This window comes from Diabrotica virgifera, chromosome 9 (genome assembly GCF_917563875.1).
Source record: "Diabrotica virgifera virgifera chromosome 9, PGI_DIABVI_V3a".
Taxonomy (NCBI): domain Eukaryota; kingdom Metazoa; phylum Arthropoda; class Insecta; order Coleoptera; family Chrysomelidae; genus Diabrotica; species Diabrotica virgifera.
Window position 1 is genome coordinate 208,892,409 of NC_065451.1, and position 16,143 is coordinate 208,908,551.

The 16,143-nt window shown below is 31.4% G+C and overlaps 2 protein-coding genes across 2 annotated transcripts in view; both read right to left on the reverse strand.

Annotated features, from left to right (window-relative positions):
- LOC114327626 (glutaredoxin domain-containing cysteine-rich protein CG31559) overlaps positions 1–16,143 on the reverse strand; it is a 101,085-nt gene that overhangs the window by 54,476 nt on the left and 30,466 nt on the right. The gene's annotated exons all lie outside the window — the stretch shown is intronic.
- Positions 4,990–5,757, reverse strand: LOC126892948 (uncharacterized). The gene is made up of 2 exons (XM_050662891.1): positions 5,598–5,757; positions 4,990–5,375 (listed from the first exon to the last, which is right to left on the reverse strand). The coding sequence occupies exons 1-2, from the start codon at positions 5,621–5,623 to the stop codon at positions 5,063–5,065; spliced, it is 339 nt and encodes a 112-aa protein (XP_050518848.1). The 5' UTR covers positions 5,624–5,757; the 3' UTR covers positions 4,990–5,062.

Genomic DNA, 16,143 nt, shown 5'->3' on the forward strand with positions numbered 1-16,143 from the left:
AACCTAGATATATGTTATATAATTTTAGTAGTTATTAAGTACGTAATTACGAGTGTTTATGATGGGGTCAACTGTTCTTTAAAGAATTTTGTTAACGAAAAATTATTAATAAGTAAGTCAAGGCAACTATTTTGGCCGCAAGGTATTTACAGGTGTCTTAAAATAATTGAAATAATTAGTAAGATAGCCAACTATTTTCAATGGGAAATAAGCCACAATTTTACAAAAAAAAAAAAATGATTTTATTAACGTTTCGACGCTCAAGTCTGGTCAAAATACAAAATAATACTGTATTATTAATAATATAAGTATTATTTTGTATTTTAAAAACGACATCCGACTTGGGCGGAATAAAATTTAATAAAATCTTTTTTTTTCGGTAAAATTGTGGCTTACTTTCCATTGAAAACAGTTTATTATAAAAATGCCACAAGGAAATAGTAAGATGGCGAATGGACATAAATTCTGAAACCAATAATATTACAAATAGTGCAGTATCTGAAGGTTTTCACCTCCGATTTTGTTGAACCATCATCGATTTTCATGAAAATTGGTGAGTAGTTAGATAATACCTCAAGGAACAAAGGTGACATAATGCCAACTTGCGCTTTTACCCTGGGGGTGGATGCCACCCCTTCCCGGGGGTGAAAATTATTTTGTTAAAAATAATACCACTAATCGATAGAGGGACAAATTATAAGCAAAATTTGTTTTTTAAAGTTATTAATATAAATCAATATTCTTTGAGTTTTGAGTTAAATATCAAAGATTTTATTTTTTCGTAAAAAATGCATGTTTTAAAGCTGTTTTCACGTATAACTCAAAAACTATAAGCTTTTACAATAAAGTTATTATTACCAAAATTGAAGATAATAAAAAAATTAATACACTCCCCACCTGAAGAACTAAACTAATGTTAATTTAAAGTGAGTTATGGGTAATTTAATGTATATTTTTTTCAACGAATACTCAAATCTAAGTATTAAAGCTTACATAACGGGAAAACTATGCATTTTATATAATATACCTTCTAAACACTTGTCAAAGTACTTCGAAATGTCTATCAAATCCGCTCCAGAAGAAGTTAATAGCATTAAAAATACGCAAGTTATGATGAAATTAAGAGAACCCTTTTGAATTTTTTTAGGAAAAAGTGAAAAATAAAACATACGCGATTTCCACAAAAATTAAAATTTATAGTAATCCTTACTATAATTTTTTTTTATATTAGCATAAGTAATGTTTTCAACAATTTTGACCGGTTTAGAATGCATATTTTTGAAAAAAAAAGGTATAATTTAAAAAAATCAGAAATTTCAAAATTATCCTAATTTTCATTTTCTTTTGATAATACATAACTCCAAAAATACTCAATATGCGTAAAAATATTATATAACGAAATTTTAGCTTTTTCTGTATTGAATGTTTTACCAATTTTACTATTTCTGTGGGGTAAAACATAATCGAGATAGAAACGTTTAAAATTTAAATTTTGCTGCAAGAACTTTTTAACCTTTTATTAAAAAAAAAGTAAAGAGCTTTTAACATTAAATTCAACGCGGGGGTTATTTTTAAGAAAATAATTTTCACTCCCGAGAAGGGGTGGCATCCACCCCAGGGTAATAGCTCATATCCACCTTCAGTGACTGCACTAAAATAATAAGCGTGAAATGTCGTTTTTTGCTATTCTCTTTATAAAGAAAGCCAAGCGAAAACTGAAGATTGCGTGGAATTACAATACACTAGGACTAGAACATACTTCTTCTTTTTTAGTGCCATATTCGCGACGGAATCCGGCAATCATTGTAGCTATTTGGACTTATTCGGATCAGTAGTCCCATATCCTCTTTCTGATGAGGAGGAAAAAACCTCCGAAACCGGTATAGACTCTTCCTGCACTCTCCGATTTAACCAGAGTATTATGCAGCTGCTGCATTTTCGTGTTGCAAATAAATTGAAAATGTTTATACATTTTAATTCATTTACTCTTTTGTTGAGTACTAAGGAATCTTTCTTATTGGAACTTTTACCACGCTGAGCAGATGGTTTGTGAATTATTTAAAATTCTCTCATCTTAATTTCCTCGGCATCCTGTATGATTTATAATTTTTAAAAATCTCGGGAGGTTGTAACCAAAGAAAGTATTCCACCTGTTGTCAATCTGGTGCAAATGGGAACGATATTTATTGTCGTTTTCTGTGCTACTTCGATTGATAACTTATTTTGTTTTTCGGTAGATGGCTGTAGTTCATCTGCAGCATTTCCTTCTTTGCAATTCGGAAAGGCCCAAAGTATGATACCTGGTGAAATCGGAGAGAAGAGGATATGGAACTACTGATGAGGAGGAAAACCTCCGAAACCGGTATAGACTCTTCCTGTACTCTCCGATTTAACCAGAGTATTATGTAGCTGCTGCATTTTCGTGTTGCAAAGAAATTGAAAATGTTTATACACGTATATGTATAACTTCAAAAGCCATGTATTTAATAAGTAGCTAAAATGAAGCTTCCAAATTTTTGGGGCCTTAAACAGCTATTTTTTAATTAAATATACATCTATAATTTTTTTACTCAACTAATTTCATTTAATTGCTTTGTTAGCCATCAATAACACCAATTTTATTTCTTTAAATGTCATCGATAACCATTGGGCATTTCATCATTAACGCGAGTGTTGTTAGATTCTCACACATCTCGATAAATAATTGTGATTTTAATTTATATTTTCAACGACATAATAAATAACATTAAGAAATTATAAATCACCATGTTTGTAAAAATGTGGAATTTAATTGAATTTGTTTCCTGTGAGACTTTTACTCTGCCTCGAGCTGTAAAAGTTTATTTTTGCTTCCGACCAATTATATCATTGTATCGATTTGTCGTAAGTTTTTGGTCGTAATTTTAATATTTTATGCGATATAAAAATGCTTTCGATTATTTTTCCTACTGGATTAATAACAACAACTAAAAAAGCAACCAAGACATTAATATATTATAAGATTTCCGGTTTTTTCATAAATGTAGCGCGTCTTAGATAATACCGAATTTTGGAATTTTGTCAACTATAAAATGAACTAGAATAAGAAGTGTTTAAATTTCTAACATCACAGAGCCCCCCATTATAAAGCTTCTGTTGCTGAACGTTTGTAAGTTATCAGGACAGACTTATTATGGAGTAGATACTTCAGCCTAAATCTTAGAAAACGAGTACAGTCGAACCCGCTTATTAGAATAGCCTTCGTGCCAAGAAAAAGTATTCCTATAACCGGGATATTCTAATAACCGATCACTGGTGGCTGGTAGAAAGGTTTTGGGACCTCAAATTTCTATTCCTTGAAGCGGGATATTCCTATAACAGGTATTCTAATAAGCGGGTTCGACTGTACTAATAGTCCAGGGTAATAAGCATTTTCTCGGGAAACTCGAGAAAGATCCAGGTAGCTGACTACTTTTTTAGTTATTGTAGACCTATAAGAAGAAAACCTTTCTGTTTACTGCCTAGAGTTCACGTCCGTTTTGTAATTATTAACAATTTAGTGCAAAAATCGCGATTTTTTTCGATTTTTTGCACTCCATTCAAAAGCTAAATAGTTGACATAAAATTACAAAATTCAGTTTTTTAGAACATTGAAAAACTTTCAAAATGCCGATTTTTGAAAGTTAAAAAGTTAATTTGTTGCTACGCAAACTGCAAAATAAGTGAAAATCGTTATTTGTTAATAACTTTTACTAAAGCTACCTTTAGTATTTCACCCAAAGTTGGGTATTGTGGTACTTAACAAACCCTCAAAATTTGAGACCGATCCATTAATTAATTTAAGAGTTATTTTATTTGTTTATCCCAGAGACCTTTATTTTGCAATAAGATAAGACAGAAAATAATGAAGATAGAGCAATTCTGAGTATGCCAAATGATATTAGAAGAGTGATAGTATCAAAATGTATTAAAAAAAGAAAAAAAAATAATTAACATAGTCAAAAATCCTAATGCCAAATTTTTAAAATAGTTTATAAACATTTAGAATAGCTTTAAAAATGTCCGTAGAAACAATCTTTTTATATACTCGAAAATATAGTATTTTAATACGAATTTTTAATTAAAAAAATTTAGCCTGGGCTCATTTGGGACAAAGTTAGCCTTATGTTTTTTTTTAATTCACAGCTAATTTGTTTATGATAATTAAGGAATCTCATTAATGCCATTTTAAAGAATGGGATTTGTATTTTTTCTTAAAAAATTTGCACAAACATTATACCTTCACAGAACCTTCTACGATTTTTCAAAAATGTGGTTCAAACGATTACTAGGGGGAACCTACAAATCCACCGAGTTAAAATACCGAAAAAGCAATTTCAAACTAATATAATTTTCTGTATCTCCGGATCAACTCAATGGATTTTGATCTTTTTTTTTTAACCCTTAAGATCCTGAATTAATTTATTTAGCAAATTTTATTTTTTGTTTATTTTGATGTATTCAGGAGAAGGTCTTAACACAAATACATACATTTTTTTTCTTAATTATTTTTGATTTTTTAGAAAATTGCCGTTACATATATGTAACGCTAGGAAGATATAGGAGCAAAAATATTTAAAATATTTCCGATTATAAATTTCAAAATAACAAACAAATTCAAAACTAGATAAATGAAAAATCATAATCAAGTTATTGTAGATGAAAATCTATGTTGCACTTGATGCACACTCCCACATTGCACTTGCAACCCATGGTACGCACATTTGAACTAGAGCATTCATCTGTAAAACATCTCCTTTATATAGGTCAGGAGATGATAAATCTTATCATATCTTATATCTACGACTACTTTGAACGAAGATGGCCTGCCTGCATCTTTTGGTTTGGTACCATACTTCGTAAGATACGATGTTACTAGATACCTTCGAAATTCCAGTTGTGGCATAGGATCATAGCATCTATTATGTCCAGCCTCAATATAAATAGACCACTATGTCCATAGTTATGTCCAGCATCAATGTAAATAGACACCACTACCATTTTTTAGAGCAAATTCCTACTTGGTATGTAGCTACATTCTGGTTCATAAGATCAACTTCAACTTTTCTTTCACTAATTTTTTAGCTTTTGTTGATGATCTGGAAAGCTGAGCCTCGGTAATATCATCATATATTTCGGAATCTCTTTCACTATTTCGTAAAACAAGTTCAACAGGTGCTCTAAGAATTTTCTCGGACAGCCTGTTAAAATCATTATATTCCTCATCACCAGACTCCTCGTCTGTAAGCACATTCAATTCTGGGGGTTCAGTACCTATATGTATGTATATAGCATCAACGTCTAAAGTTTCAACGGCATCAAGCATCTCCAGCGCTTTTTGAAGAGAAACCCCTTTTCTGAAACAAAAAATACGTTACAATTCTAAAAGTTTCGATTTTTGCTCCCATATGTTCCTAGCGTTACATATATGTAACACCAAAAATTAAAGCCATTTTTTAAAAAACCAGGATAAAATTTCTAAAAATTTATATTATCAATAAGAAAATACATTAATTGATTCTCAATTGAAAACATTTAAACAAAATATAATAACAAAAGAATAGTAAAAATATACTTACTCAAACTTGAGATCCATTTTTACCATAAATAATAAACACCGTCACATAAAACACTCAACTAAATAAACAGGTTATATCAAATCCTCGAACCAACTGCTGAAAACTAGTAAACAAGTGTCCCTTGAAAGTCTTGCATCACCATATAGTTAAAATTAGAATCACTTCCAGAATTTAAGGCTTAAGATTTTAGCAGTTTCTGCGTTACATATATGTAACGCTAGGAGCTTAAGGGTTAAATTTGTATGTAATTTCTACGTACATTACAAATATGCAATTTGTTAATAAATTTATTAATTAATAAACAGTCTAATTTGTTTAAACGATTCTTGAAAAAATATTTTTTTTACAAAAATCTATTTTTTAATTATAGTATCATTAATGATCATAGAAAAAGTTTAAGTACACTTTAATAAATAAATGATTTTTATTAGATAATTATTTATTGAAGATAATTTATTTATTAAAGTATACCTTAACTGTTTCTATGATTAATAGGGATAGTATGATTAAAATCATGGATTTTTGGGAAAAAATTGTTTTTTTCAAAAATTGTTTAAACAAATTATTCTGTTTATTAATTAATAAATGTCTAGACAAATTGCATATTTGTAATATACAGAAAAATTACATACAAATTAAAAAAAGAACGATCAAAATATATTCAGTAGATCCCGAGATATAGAAAATGATAGTAGTTTTAAGTTGCCTTTTTTAGTTTTTGAACTCGTGCATTTGTCGGCTCCCAGCTCCCCCTTCACTTACCACGACTATAATATATAGTCACCAATTGAACTACATTTTTAAAAATTAGTGTAAAATACCAGCTTTTCTAATATGTAAAATGACTTTTTCTACGGACAATATTTTTAAAGTTATTCTAAATGTTTATAAACTACAAAATTTCACAAATTTGGCATTAGGATTATTGACTATATTAGATAATTTTTTTATCGTTTTTTAGTACATTTTGATAGTATCAGTTTTCTACTTTCATTTGGCATACGCAGAATTGCCCTATCTTCATTATTTTCTGTCTTATGTTATTGCAACATAAAGGTCTCTGGGATAAACAATTAGAATAACTCTTAAACTAATTAATGGATCGGTCTTCAATTTTGAGGATTTGTTAAGTACCCCAATACCCAATTTTGGGCGAAACACTAAAGTTCTAAGGTAGTTTTAGTAAAAGTTATGAACAAATAACGATTTTCACTTATTTTTCAGTTTGCGTAGCAACAAATTAACTTTTTAATTTTCAAAAATCGGCATTTTGAAGGTTTTTTAATGTTCTAAAAAATTAAATTTTGTAATTTTATGTCAACTATTTAGCTTTTGAATGGGGTGCAAAAAATCGAAAAAATCGCGATTTTTGAACTAAATTGTTAATAATTAAAGAACGGACGCTAACTCTAGGCAGGAAACAGGTAGATTTTCATCCTATAGGTATATAATAACTAAAAAAGTAGTCAGCTACCTGGATCTTTGAGTGTCCTGAACATGGTCTATTTCTAGCTTATTACCCTAGAGTATAAAGTGTTATGTATTTTCTCTTCGTTTGTATGGTGTGAAGATATGGACTCTTAATAAAAATTGTCTCAATAGATTGGAAGCATTTGAAATGTGGACATATCGAAGAATGCTGAGAATCTTTTGGACAGACGGAATAACCAATGAAGAAGAATAATAGAGAACAGCAGGGAAAGACTGGATTCCATCAAAATAAGAACACTACAATATTTGGAGCATATAACACGTGGTGACAGATATAAACTCCTAAAATTAATCATGCAGGGAAAGATTCAAGGAATGGCAGCATAGGTAGAAAAAAAGTCATGGCTGAGAAACCTCAGGGAATGGTTTGGGTGCAGCTCAACTGAACTCTTTCGGACTGTAGTGTCAAAAGTTAGAATAGAATAGAATGATTGCCAAACTTCGTCGCGGAAATGGCATGTAAAGAAGAAGAAAGACTGACTTAAATCCTAATGAAAAAACTAATCCAATACGGAACAGAGAAATTAAGAAGAATGATATGCCGAATCATGGAAAGAGCAATAAATTGAGAGGACATTCCTAAACAATGGCAGGAAGCCTATTTAGCATCGATATATAAAAAGGAAATACGAGAGGGTGCGAGAACTATAGGGGAATAAGCGTCATCGCTACAATGGGAAGACTTTATGGCAGGATCCTCAGGAACAAAATAGAGAAAAATATAGAAGGTAAAATCGGTGAAGAGCAAGCAGGATTCACAGTAGGGAAATCATGTCTAGTTCATATCTATACAACAGACAATAGGGAAGAAAATAGCTCAGAACAGATATGTACACATTACGGAGTTTTTAAACCTTAGAAAGGCATACGACACCGTACCAAGGAAAGAACTATACAAAGCAATGACAAAAATAGGGATACTAGCTAACCTACCACAAGCGATCTAGAACATATACAGGAGAAATGAAGTATATATAAAAATCGGAAACAACCAATTCAAAACAACCAAAGGATTACTACAGGGATGCCCAACGTCAGCAACTCTATTTAAAATATTTTTAGAACACGCACATTTTAGAACTTGGAAGACAAAATGTAGGGGTATGAGAATACCGATAAGGGACGATTATCTCTACACATTGTCTTTCGTAGATGACCAGTTGACCAGTTGGTGATGGATCAAGATGCGCAAGATATCAGTTAGATATCTACCTCATATCTTAAGAAGACTAAAAGAGCAATACAGAAAGGTAGGCCTGCGAATACATATGAAGAAAATGGAATACTTAGCAATATCGGAAAAATACGTCAAAGATTTGGAATCAGAACAACACGTAGAAATAAAAGGAACGAATAATTTTAAATATTTGAGTTTTATAATCTCGAAAAACAAAACAACAAAAGAAGAGATAAAAAATAAATTGGGACAAACAAGATCTTGTATAAGACAACTCCATGGTGTGATCTGGAATAAAAACATCAAAGAAGAAACAAAAAAAAATGATATACCAAATAATAGTACAAAGTATCATGATATAATGTAGTATAAATTTGGATCATAAACAAAAAAAAACTAAAGGAGAATTCTGACAACGGAAATGGAATACTGGAGAAGACGCTGTGGTCTAACTAGAAGAGATAGAATATCAAATGAAGAGATAAGGAGATGGATGAAAGTGGAAAAAGATGCCCTGCAGTATATAGATGATAGAAGACTAAAATGGATACACTCCATGGATAAACAAGGTTACAGAATAGAGCCCACGGGGAACAAGAAGGGGAGGACGACCGAGAACATAATAAAAAATGAAGTCGACGAAGCCATGACAAAGACAGGATTGAAAGACGAAGACTGATTGAAAGATCGTAATAAATGAAAGTCCTGGCTGACGGAACGAAAACAGCACTAGCTGTAGACAACCCTTTATATAATACTATTTACATACATAATCTACATGAGTCTTCCATGCTAGTTTTCTGTCAAGAATCACTCCTAACCCATCATACTTGAAATTGAAATAACAACATCCTTTCTGAAAATGTTCGTAGAAAAGAAGTTATCATTCAATCTTTGCTTGTCCACTGCTGGACATAGATCTCGCTCATAATTTTCCATCTGTTTCGATCTTGTGTCTCTTGCATCCAATTCTTATGACAACATTTTAGATCATCAGTCTAACGTGTTGGTGGACTACCTCTGCTTCGGTATGCATCATCTCTTGTAACCCCGAATGGCTATTAGATTTAGATGTGGCAGAATCCGCTATGGGAAACTTTGAATTTGGTGAGAGAAATGAGAGAGGTAACAGGCTTCTTGACTTCTTATATCTGGAAAATCTCTTTGTGATGAACTCATTCGTCAGAAATGAACCTTAACGTAGGTGGGCATGGAAGAAAAGAAGTATCTATCTATAATTTTTCACAATATATGTAAGAAAAATATTTTTAACCAAAAAAACAGAAAACAATTTTTTTTTCAATACTTGTTTGAACTGCCTTACAATCAATTACATAACATTCAACTACGTTATTATACTTTATGAATTATACAAACTGATAATTCATCCCTGAATAATTTCTTTCCGTTAGAATTGTCTTTAATAGCCATTGTTTTACGCATTAAACACATTATGCAGATAAACGAACAAAAGCATATCCCGTCCGAGGTGGCGAATAAAAGAAAGTAATTATATAAGTATAGCGAATTTTATGGCGAGTGTACTTCCCGTTAAAATAATGGTAATTTTGTAAAAAGACAACAATACACACTTAATTTATCTTCGGTTTTGGTTAAATGAGAGTATCTTTTAGTGTTTACAAATAGAAAGTGATTTTACACTTAAATACACGTTTACGAGTCATTTGAGAATATTACTTTAGATTTATTTAATTTCTTAATTAAATGTTGTATAAATATATAATATGGTTTTTAATTTAAAATAGAATAGAAATAAATATGATTTATTGTCATGAAAAATTTAACAATTTTATAGACAAATCGTACAAGAGTCATAAATAAAGACAATAACAAATACAATTAACTAAAATTAAATAAATCGTCAATATAAATAAAATATAATGAAGTAAACCAAAAAAGTAACAATCTATTGCAAGATTTAAAAAAAAAATTGCAAATTGCATAATCTACCTTAAAAAATTTAATAAGTTTTAAGCTGCTGCATACGACACTCAAATATAGATTAAAATTCTACTTATACATCTAAGAATACTGTAATATTTCTTAGTTATTGGTTAAGAAACTCTGCTATTGAATAATATGTTTCAGATAGATAGGCTTTTGTCACTTTACGGAACTTGGGGAAAGATGTTGCAGATTTAAAGTTGTAGAGGGAGATGGTTGTATAGTTTTTTTGCAGAATATAGTATGTGTTTCTTTACTAACTCAGTGGACGGGATCGGTAAATAGACGTCAAAGGTAGAATTTCTGGTGGAATAGTCATGAGTAGGTCTTGCTGGAAAGACATGTAGATGTTTACGAATTAAGCAAACAGTTTCTAAAATATATAAAGAAGGTAGTGTTAGAATCCTGTGCTCTTTGAAGTAGCTTCTGCAATGGTTTGTTCTTCTGAGGTCAAACAGATATCTTATTGCTCTTTTTTAATTTAAAAATAAAATCGAATTGAGCAGCAATACCAGAACCCCAAAAAGGAAGACCATATCGAAGATAGGACTCGAACAAAGAAAAATATGTTATTTTGGAAGTGGGTAAATTCATTTCCTTCGAAACAGATCTTATTGCAAAGCAATCTGAGGATAGTTTCTTGCTTAACACATCGATATGAAGGGACCATTTAAGGTTGCTATCTAAAAAATACCAAGAAACTTTACAGAATCAACGATACTGGTATCAACTGTTAGGAAGAGGTAAGGGATGAAGAGCTCCTTTATAGGATAATGCTATTGTTTTATCTACGTTAAAAGAGAGTAAATTAGAATCGGACCAGAATTTTATTGTGAGTAGATCCGAAGTTATAGTTGCATGAAGAGTTGCAATATTTGAGTTGCTCCAAGTGATACTGGTATCACCATCAAAAATAAAAAACTTTTCCATCGATTTTTAAACCAGTGATATTATTAATAAAGGTAAGGAAAAATAGAGGACCCAATACTGAACCTTGTGATACTCCACATACAATATTTTTGAGACTAGAGTCTGTACCCAGTATCTAATTTACAGCCAGTAATCAAATTTTTACAGGTAGCCAGGCAGGATTTATGTCAGGAAGGGGGCTCCAGAAATCATATTTGGAACCTGAGACAGATCATCGAAAAATCAAGGTAATTCAATGTAAGCACATCATCATCATCAACAGCTATTCCATCCATGGTCGGCTGTAAGCCTCCCTTAGATATGTCTATTCGCTGGATGTCGTCAGTCAATCTTGTTTGAGGCCTGCCTCTACTTATTTTGCTTGCTATTAGTCGCCATTCCAGAATTCGCTTCATTTTCATCATCATTCGCCTTCAGAGGTTGTATTCCTATGTGCCCTTCCCAGTTTCATTTTAACATGGCAATCTTCTGGATCAAATATGTTACTTTTGATCGTTTTCTTATCTCTTTTGAAGTTATACTTCTTTAGGCGTGATTGGGAGGAAATGGGAGGAAATTTATACGTTCGCTCTGATTGGACATTTTAATGACATGTCAAAAATTATTCAATATGGTGGCTGTGGTTAAAGAATGTGTTGTTGTTATTTTTATTTATGGTTATGTTTGTTAAGTTGTGGTTTAAAAGTTGTGAGAACAGAGACAAAAGTGGGTTTATAGTTGTACTGACTTTTTAAATAGTTTTTATATATATTTTAGAACTTATTAATATAGAAAAAAAAAAAAAAAGAGAATGTGTGTGTAATTTGTATGCACGTAAGAAGTTATACTTCTATTAAAATTAAAATTAAACATGTGTGCAGAAAATCTGACTTCTTTTAGATTTTCTACGATTCCTCACGAGAAAAACAATTGCGGGGAGGCTCCAGTTCTTAAAAATGACGTATTAACGCTATTTTTAATTTCTTATATTATTTTAAGTATTAAATTAGTATAATATTTAAATAAAAATACAATTAAAATGTTTAAAATATATTTGTTTCATTGAAATCATAATAATAGAAAGGATAGAAGTTTAACTTCTTACGTGGGAACAAAGTACACACACTCCTTCTTTTTCGTCTATAAATAATTAAAAACAGAATCATCTAGCATTAGTTTTTATATATTTTTAAAGGCAATATACAGTAGGAAAAATGAAAGAATACCCATGAACAATCACATCAATCACTTATTTTGTGTTTGCTGTCTTTTCTATAAATAAAAAACGTTTGTTATAGAAAAAGATAGCAATATAGTAAGATAGCAAAATATCTGATTGATGTGATCGTTCATGGGTATTCTTTCATTTTTCCGACTGATAAAAAGTAATACTAGATTCTGTATCAGCACCCAAAAATATATAATATTTGACGTGTATAACTATTACGACAGGTAAAATCAGATTGTGACATTGTAACCTCCATATCTAAAACGGTTACAAGAGATATTGTTATTATCGATTAGTAGATTGTAGATCATAATAGCAAGAACACATAATTAATATATAGGCCTAGAGCACTGTTTGCATTACAAGTAGCAACTAGGTATCTGTTTATTTATACACTTTTTGTTATTTTCATACTGCTTTGAATAAATTACATGCGTTGGGTTTCTTCGATCTACTTACACACATTCTTTAACTTAATTGTTGATTGCGGCAGATATATGTATTATATAGGCGACTGCAAGAGTATTGTACCAACTAATTCTTATGAGTTCGGTATAGGGAGTGCTCCATAATTACTTAGGATAATAATGAAAACTCCATTCATAACTATAGGCCTTTCCCAAGGTTTTTTCATTTGTCGTCCTGTATCTGGGTTGTGAATGGAGTCAAGATCAGGTCTATTAGGTGACAGTCCACTAACGCGCTGTCCAGTTATTCTCGTCTTTTTTCAATATATTCCGCTTTACTTTATTTACGGTCTCCCACATTACAGCAACCTCAAAAGCACTTAGAGACCGTGATGACTCCACAAAAGTAAAAGAAGAACTAAAAATATTAAATTCTTTATGTCCACCTACATCTGAATACTTTGACCGCTTACTCCATAAGAAATCACCTCCATTCATCCAGCATTTTTACTGTGGCAAATATGCTAGGGAATGGCTGGCTGATTTATCTAGATATTTTAAAATCAGGAGAAGTCCTCCACTACATCCAATAAAAAGGCTTTTATTGTAACCATATTAAAATCAGGACAGGCAAATAAACATACTCAAAACTACCAACCGATTGCACTGTTGAGGTGTGTCTAGAAACTGTTGGAACGCTTAATCTACATCAGAATCAGTAGAAACATATTTGAATTGGTACTCATTGAGCAAGCAGGGTTCAGACCTAATCGCAGTTGCATAGATAAGATCCTATCCCTAACAACACATATTGAAGCAGGTTTTCAGAGAAAACTAAAAACATTCGTTACTTTCATTGACCTATCAGCTGCATACGATACCGTCTGGAGACAAGGGCTAATCATCAACCAACTCTATGCCACCCCAGGTCAAAAAATCAACTATTTTTAATGGAAAAAAAGCCACAATTTTACCAAAAATGATTTTATTAACGTTTCGAAGCCCAAATCGGGTTTCGCTGTCAAAATACAAAATATTACTAAAATAAACAAAAATGTTGTTGCAAAGTAAAAAAATTCTTCTAATAATTTATTTAATCTGACTCATTTATATTGGCAATTCATATTTTGTGACGGATATTCTTGAGTTGGGATTGATTTCATGTAATCAAATGAACTATCTTTTAGTAAAGTCGTCCCAGGGACGCAACTCATAAATATTGGCGATATCATTTTAAAGTCTTCTACTTTAAAATCATTTTTACTATTATTTTAAAGTCTTCTTCTTTAAAATGTATAATATACGTCTGAATTGCCAATATAAATGCGTTAGATTAAATAAATTATTAGAAGAATTTTTTTATTTAGCAACAACATTTTTGTTTATTTTAGTAGTATTTTGTATTTTGACAACGAAACCCGATTTGGGCTTCGAAACGTTAATAAAATTATTTTTTTGGTAAAATTGTGGCTTGTTTCCCATTAAAAATAGTTGATTGTAAAAATGCCACAAGGAAATAGCTTCAAATGAAGCTCAGTAATGGACTGCGACAGGGATCCGTGTTGGCACCCTTACTGTTTAATTTATAGATCGTGGACCTGCCTAGGACAACTTCGTAAAAATTTGGCTACACTGACGACTGAGCCATTGCAGCAAGACATAATAACATGGATGTTGAAGAAACAATATTGACGAATGACCTTGACAGCCACTGTTTTCATAATTTGAAGTGCAACCCCAAATAATCGTTCATTGTCTCTACCGTTGAAAAATACGTTAAAACAAGATGATAATACAGTTGCTTGTGTTTGAATTACAGTTGCAATGCAGCTTTAAAGATAATGCTGGACCTTTCCTCTTTATACAGGGTGTCCCGAAAAGATTGGTCATAAATTATACCACACATTCTGGGGTAAAAAATAGTTCGATTGAACCTAACTTACCTTAGTACAAATGTGCTCAAAAAAAAGTTACAGCCCTTTGAAGTTACAAAATTAAAATCGATTTTTTCCAATATATCGAAAACTATTAGAGATTTTTTGTTGAAAATGGACATGTATCATTATTATGGCAGGAACATCTTAAAACAAAATTATAGTGAAATTTGTCTACCCCATAAAAATTTTATGGGGGTTTTGTTCCCTTAAACCCCCCCAAATTTTGATGTACGTTCCAATTAATTCATTATTGTGGTATCATTAGTTAAACACAACGTTTCTAAAACTTTTTTTCCTCTTAGTATTTTGTCGATAAGCCAGTTTTTATCGAGATGCGGCTTCTTTTTTAATATGTTTACATAAAAATTTTAAGGGGGTTTTGTTCCTTTAAACCCCCCAAATGCTTGTGTACGTTCTAATTAAACTATTATTGTGGTACCATTAGTTAAACACAGTATTTTTAAAACTTGTTTGCCTTTTAGTCTTTTTTTGATAAGTCATCTTTTATCGAGATGCGGCTTCTTTTTCAAAATATACCTATATGTAAATTATAAATAAAGTTTCAGATTATTAACAGGTCGCTACAATCGTACTTAACCATATACAAATATGATGTGGATTCGAAAATTTTTTCAAAATATCTCGATAAACAACGGCTTATCGAAAAAGTACTAAGAGGCAAAAAAGTTTTAAAAATACTGTGTTTAACTAATGGTACCACAAAAATAATTTAATTGGAACGTACACAAATGGGGGGGGGGGGGGGGTTTAATGGAACAAAACCCTCATAAAATTTTTATGGGGTGCAAAAATTTCATTTTAATTTTTTTTAAGATGTTGCTCCCATAAGAGTCCCAAATGTCCATTTTCAATAAAAAATCTCTAAGACTTTTGGATATATGAAAAAAAATCGATTTTCATTTTGTAACTTCAAAGGGCTGTAACTTTTTTTGTGTGCATTATTGTATATAGGTAAGTGAGGTTTAATCAACCTATTTTTGACCCCAGAATCTGTGGTATAATTTATGACCAATCTTTTCGGGACACCCTGTATAAATTGGTAAGGGGGAGTGCTCGATAATTCTTCTTGTTACTGTGCTACTTGTGTTTCTTTAGTAGAGGTAAGGGACTACGCTGGCAAATCTGCCTGTCCAATAGGTCTCTACACAAAGGTGTTGAGTTAAGGCCGGTCCAGTCTCGGATATTTTTAAGACATGAAATCTGGCGTCTACTGGGACCCCGTTTTCTTTCAATCTTCCCCTGGATAATCAGTTGTGTAAGGCAGCACTTTTGGTTTCTCATTATGTGTCCTAGTTAGCTAACTTTTCTAACTTTGATGATCTTTAGCAGCGTCCTATCTGTACCTATTTTCCTCAGATCATTTTCGTTGGTGGTGTGGTTTGTCCAAGGTATTTTCAAGATAGTTATATAA

Bases quoted from the DNA above. Each gene is read 5' to 3' on its own strand.
- LOC126892948 (XM_050662891.1), bottom strand. From the start codon at position 5,623: ATGGTAAAAATGGATCTCAAGTTTGA. The intron at 5,376-5,597 runs GTAAGTATATTT...TTTTTGTTTCAG, and splicing joins AAAATGGATCTCAAGTTTGA to AAAAGGGGTTTCTCTTCAAA.